This window comes from Argiope bruennichi, chromosome X2, assembly GCF_947563725.1.
Source record: "Argiope bruennichi chromosome X2, qqArgBrue1.1, whole genome shotgun sequence".
Classification (NCBI taxonomy): domain Eukaryota; kingdom Metazoa; phylum Arthropoda; class Arachnida; order Araneae; family Araneidae; genus Argiope; species Argiope bruennichi.
In genome coordinates, this window is record NC_079163.1 from 8765638 (window position 1) to 8771637 (window position 6000).

General features: G+C 34.1%; 2 protein-coding genes across 2 annotated transcripts; both read right to left on the bottom strand.

Moving 5' to 3' along the window:
* Positions 1–313: 313 nt before the first annotated feature.
* LOC129960389 (uncharacterized) lies at positions 314–1912 on the bottom strand. Its single transcript, XM_056073809.1, has one exon. The coding sequence runs from the start codon at positions 1910–1912 to the stop codon at positions 314–316; it is 1599 nt and encodes a 532-aa protein (XP_055929784.1).
* Positions 1913–3056: 1144 nt separating this feature from the next.
* On the bottom strand, positions 3057–4373 carry LOC129960390 (uncharacterized). The gene is made up of 2 exons (XM_056073810.1): positions 4040–4373; positions 3057–3907 (listed from the first exon to the last, which is right to left on the bottom strand). The coding sequence occupies exons 1-2, from the start codon at positions 4371–4373 to the stop codon at positions 3057–3059; spliced, it is 1185 nt and encodes a 394-aa protein (XP_055929785.1).
* Positions 4374–6000: the final 1627 nt, after the last annotated feature.

Below are 6000 nucleotides of genomic sequence, written 5' to 3' on the forward strand. Positions count from 1 at the left end.
CGTTTTCGATTTCTGATAGAGAAAGTTTTGAAGATTTAGAAACAGAATTTTTCTTACAGTTATTTATGAAACGTAAAGTCCATGCAACCACATTTATAATTTTATCATAATCAGAAAACCTAGAGGCATACCTGGGGGTTGTCTCTTCCGACAAATTTACATTACTTAATTTGGTTTTTTTTCTTTCTGTCTCTATTTCGTTAATGTCATAGCAAATATTATCTAATGGCCAGCATTCCGGGGGCATTAAGAGCCAATTGGGGCCATTCCACCATTCAGACTTCAGCATATATTTAATAGAGCAACCTCTTGATTATAAATCAGCCGGGTTCATATTTCCTTGCACATGGCGCCATAACTGAGATCCAGACAACTGTTTGATTTCTTTCACTCTATTCGTAACAAAAACTGACCAATCTCCTTGCTCCTTGATCCACCAAAGAGCAACTGAAGAATCAGTCCAGAACGCGATTCTAATATCTGGTAAGTCAAGGGCATTACGAACAGAATTTGCCAGCCTTGCCCCAATGCAACATGCCATCAGTTCGAGGCACGGTATGCTCAAAGTTTTCAAGGGAGCAACTCTAGATTTCGCCCGTACAAGAGTAACTTTTACTACATCCAAATCAACAGATCGTACAAAAATACAGGCTGCATATGCTTTTTTACTGGCATCTACAAAAACATGAAATTCAGAACTTTCTAGAATTACCATATATCGCGAAATTTTTACATTGTTCAATAAAGATATATCAGTTAGCCATTTACAAAACTCTTCAATAAAACAACTTGGGAGTATTTCGTCCCAAGAAATTTTGCTCTTCGAAGTTTCCTGTAACAGAAGTTTGGGGAGCAAAGTGGCTGGGACTAACATACCAATGGGATCAAATATTTGCTGTACAAGGGACAAAATTAATCTTTTAGTAACTCTAGTGTCACAAGTTAAAATTTCAAAATTAATTTTACATTTCAAAGTATCCTCATCTAAATTCCAAATTATTCCTAAAACTGAAGTATTTCCAGAATGTTTACTGATATGTTTACATTCCACATTGCTCTCCCAACCTCTCAAGTTAAAACAACCTTTAGATATAATGATTTTTGCCTTTTCTATAAAATTCTCAGCCTCTGAAATACTACAAACTCCAGTTAAACAATTGTCAACATAAAAAGAACATTTGAGTTTCTGCACATCATAAAATTCAGTACAATTTTCAAGAAGATGCATAATTGTAGCATTCAATAAAAATGGGCTCGAAGAAACACCAAATACAATTCTACAATGTCTGTAAATCAATTCATTACAAGGATAAAAGAATCTAAGAAAATTTCTATCTTTAGGTGCAACAGATAACATTAAGAATGCCTTCTCAATATCTGCACTAATACCAATTGGATACATTCTAAATCGATCGAGAATATCTGGTATTAATTCTATTAGATTGATTCCCTTAAACAAACATTCATTCAAAGAAGGTTTCCCTCGCTCAAAAGCAGAAGCGTCAAAAACCGGGCGAATTTTTGTAGTTTGGCTTTCCAATTTAATCGCTGGCCGGTGTGATAAATAATGGCATTCTTTATTTAATTCTAAATTCGGCACACGTTCAATAATATTCAAGTTTTTCCAATCCTCAAACACTTTCTTGTAATCCGAAAAGAATTCCCCATTTCCAAATTTGCTCATCATTTTTTCATGTCTTCTCCATACTAATTCTTTATTACTAGGTAAATTCTTAAAATCATGTTTCCAAGGAAGTTCAATTTCATATCTTCCATCAGGAAGAATTTTCATTTTGTCATTAAAATCATTTAAATCAATATCGCCTTTCCCCCCTTCAGATTCGGTGGGGCTAGAAATACCCAAAACTTCAAGTTGCCAAAGTTTATTTACTGGAAAGGTCATGGAATGCATTGATAATGTCGTTAAAATATTATCTTTTTTATAAGAACCCTTTCCAAAAACAGTCCAAGTTCGTCCAGTTTCGTTTCAACAGCGGTTAAACCAGATTTTAATTCAATTGCATTTCCTGTCAATAATTTTCATAAAACATCTGCGCAAGCGTTTTCAGTACAGGTACTTCCTTCATAAGCTCTTCTTCAAGCTTTTTCGCACATACCGTAAACGAAGTACGATACGATTTTCGCTGTGTTTTCAACTGTGTCAAATCCATTGTCATTTTCATGAAAATCAGAAAAATTCAAATAAAAAGTACTCGATCCTATCACGGACGCCACTATGTTCGGAAACCAAACTAAACATAGAATCTTTCAGATATTAAAACAGGTTTGCATCTACCAGATGCGGGGTATTTAAGTCAAAATAGGTTCAAAGGTTTTTCAGACACATAACGTTTATTGACAAATGGACGACACAAACACAGAGACACTTATAAAAATCACACGGCTACGCCGAGATCACAATCCGTACTGAATATATCACGCAGCTCGCAGGCTGACGTCACAACATCGCCGCCTGGTGGCGGTTACATTTCGCTTCGCTTTACAACAAGGACCGCTTTCTAAGCAGGCATTCAGTGAGGGTGTACGCTTTATATGTGCGGATGCATCGAAAACTGGCTTCACTTTCGTAGTAATGCTGTTCTCTTTAAATACAGGCCTGTGCGGAAGATAGTATGCATTGAACTCTTTTTTATCTTCAATTTCTTCAATGACACCGTCAGCAATCCATCCATTTTTTAAAGACATCTGCATATACTCCAACCTTCTCGGATTCTACAAGTTTTTTATAAACAGAATAAAATCGTTTCTCGGTCATTTGTCTGTTGTCAGGGAGCCGGGATGATTCTAACACCCAAGGTAAGGCGACTTCGTACCTTCCTTCCTCATTATTCGTCAGAGTGTTTCGAAAATAATCTAAAGTACTTTGATGCATTTCAGTCTTCTTTTTCGATTCAGCAGGATCAGTAATTCCAATGGCTTCTAACTTCCACAAGTCACTTATATTACAATCTTTTATAAGTAAGTTTGTCACTGTCATGCTTATAGAGTGTGAACTGCTTGGTGCCCTTCCCATAAGTGTCCAACCAAGCAAAGTCTCAATGGCAGTTAATCCACAAGTTAAATCGAGGATTTTTCCAGTCATCAATATAAGATTTTCCAGTCATCAATATAAGATTCGTAATATAAGATTTCTGACTTCCAGTGTCTATGAGGGCTCTTACAGCAAAATCCTGTATTTCTCCCCGAAGGACCACGACCAGGGTTTGTAGAAACACACTTGTAGAGCATGTGGGATTGGTCAATGTATTGAACTGTCCAAAATTGATTGAACTCTCCGTTGCTTCTTGGGAGTTAGAAGACTCAACGGTCTTTCTATCAGGGCACATCACAGAATGATGTCTTTTACCACAAATTCCACAATTCACTTGGACCCTGCATAGCTTTGACACGTGACCGTTACTTAGACATCTGAAACAGCAACCTCTTTTCTTCAATCGGTTCATTTTCTCATTTAAATCCAAATTTCGAACAACATGACATTCTTTGGATTCATGATTGTTCTTGTCACAAAATACACACTTCAAAACAGATTTTTTGTTTCCTGAAAAAAATCCCGCAGCTGTCGGCAAGTCTCTTTTAATCTTGATATTTTTGTTATTTTCTTTCAAAGAGAAGCCTTCCATGGCAAGAGCTATCCTGTCCTCATTTTCAACTTCGTTCTTCAAAAATTTCATCAAACTTTCCAATTGAGATTCTTTCGCGTCATCTTTTCCATCCAATCCTCTATCATTTATTCGCCAGGCTTTTAAAACTTCTTCACTTAAACAAGATTCAAACAGGGGAAACAAAATGGCCGCATACTTCACTGTAGAAACGCCAAGAGTTTCTAATGATCTCAGCTGGGTTTCAAGTCGATCATAAACAGTTGATAATTCAACATGTTTCTCTTTAAGATTAAATGCGAGGGTCAATTTTAACAATTCTCTAACGTAATATTCAACCAACAAATCATCTCTGCCGAATCTAGATTTCAGACAATCAATCGCCTTTCAATAATTTCCGGAAATAGGGGGAAAACTTTCAACTAATCCCCTCGTTCTGGAATTCGGGATAGTTGCTTGGACTAAATATTGAAACTTGTCGGTTTCATCGATATCGTTGTCTTCATCAATTTTTTGGAATTGTCCCCTAAACGGTAGCCAATCTTTAATTTCCCCGCCAAATTTCTTCAGTTCCAAACGAGGTAGCTTGAATTTCCGCTTTTCACCGCCAACTGAAGATAATGTATCATCATTAACAGCGGGATTAGTTTTTCTATCCACTAATAAACTCATCTTTTTAAAATTGAGTGAATACTCGTCTGCTGAACGAGATTCCTTTTCAATATCGTCTTCCTTTATGTCTTCAGACATCAACAAAAGATTCAAAATATCTTCATTTAATTGCAAAAGTTCATTATTTTTCTCGCCAAGCAACTGGAAGGTTGCCAAACAATGAAATCTTCTGCAATGTTTACTTCCGTTTTCGCTGACTCATCTAAATGATTAAATAATCTAGTAAATGCAGATTAACTGTTTTCTGTTTAAGCTTTAAAGCTTCCATAATTTTTCTGAAATATTCTTACTTCAAAGCATCTACAAATTTCTAATAACAAATAATTTATCGTCAAAATAATTCACTTGCCTTTCGAATCAGAAGATTGCAGGTTCGAATCCTGTCGCGGACGCCATGTCGTGTACTCGCATATGGTACACGGGTTCTTTTACTGTGATTGAAAAAAACTTCCTCCTTGAAAAAATAAACTATAAAATTTATTTCTACGGCAAGACAAGTTATTCTATATACATATTAAATTTAAATGACTGCATTTACGAAAGTAAATAGTTCAGAATCTTTTCAGCTGCTGATCACAACGCTGTTCCATTTTTTCAAGTTTTTGATTACAAGTTGTTTTGTTTTCAATACGGAGTTGAGTTGTTACTCGCTTCGTCGAAGATCGCGGATTCATGCTACACATGTTGTGTAACTTTCAAAAACCATTAATTAACGTCAAATAATTTTTGCATTTGAGTTTTAGTTTTTGGCATTATAATAAAACGCATTATGAGGTTTTACTTTTTAATTATGAACCTTAAAGTTTTCTTTATCTTTTAGTAATTCATGTTATTTAGTTATTGCTGGGTAATCATGTCTAATAACAAAAGAGCAAAATCGATAGCTCCAGAAAGCATTATTACTAGTTTTCTCATTACATTTGCAGATTTATAATGGATTCAAAGTGAATTTATGTCAAACAACTTTTCTAATGTAAGAATTGAAATGTCATTAGTTTATTGTATTTAAACTGAAATTGACTGTTATCATAATATCATGCTATACCATTGTGCACCTCAGTGATTTATGTTTTAATAAATACAGGTCTTTTCATTGAAAATCAATTTCCATATCAGCATTTATTATATAATTTTTATTCCCAACTTCATTGCTACATGGATGTTTCACTTTTTTTTTCTATTTCTTTAACATATCAATTTTGAATTATAAAATTCTGTAAAAGCATAAAAGTGTTTCTTCCAACTCCTATTTATATCCTATCTAATCCTATTTATATTCTCTCTCTCTCTCTCTCTCTCTCTCTCTCTATATATATATATATATATATATATATATATATACAAAAGTATTAGAATCAAGTTAATAGGAAAAAACCAAAAAAATTATAAAAAATATAAAAAAAGAATCCGGCCTGAAGACTTTTTCAAGGGTCACCCTCAGGCAGGGATTCAAAGAAAGGGATTTTTTCTGTGGGGAAAAACAGACATTGTCTAAAAATGATTCCTCGTGACCCGAAAATCCCCTGAAATTATACTCAAGAGATATACCATTTTAACAGAAAGGAAATATAAAACAAATATATATATATTATATATATATATCACGACCTTATTCTTGTTTATTAAATTTACTGTATTGTATGTTTTTGTTTTATTTTATGATATTCATTCAATGTAATTTTTATCAATGTAACTTTAGCATTTA

Coding starts and splice junctions, on each gene's coding strand:
- LOC129960390 (XM_056073810.1), bottom strand. CDS start 4,373: ATGTCTGAAGACATAAAGGAAGACGATATTGAAAAGGAATCTCGTTCA. Junction 3,908..4,039: donor AACGAGGGGATTAGTTGAAA/GTTTTCCCCCTA, acceptor TTAATCTTAAAG/AGAAACATGTTGAATTATCA.
- LOC129960389 (XM_056073809.1), bottom strand. CDS start 1,912: ATGCATTCCATGACCTTTCCAGTAAATAAACTTTGGCAACTTGAAGTT.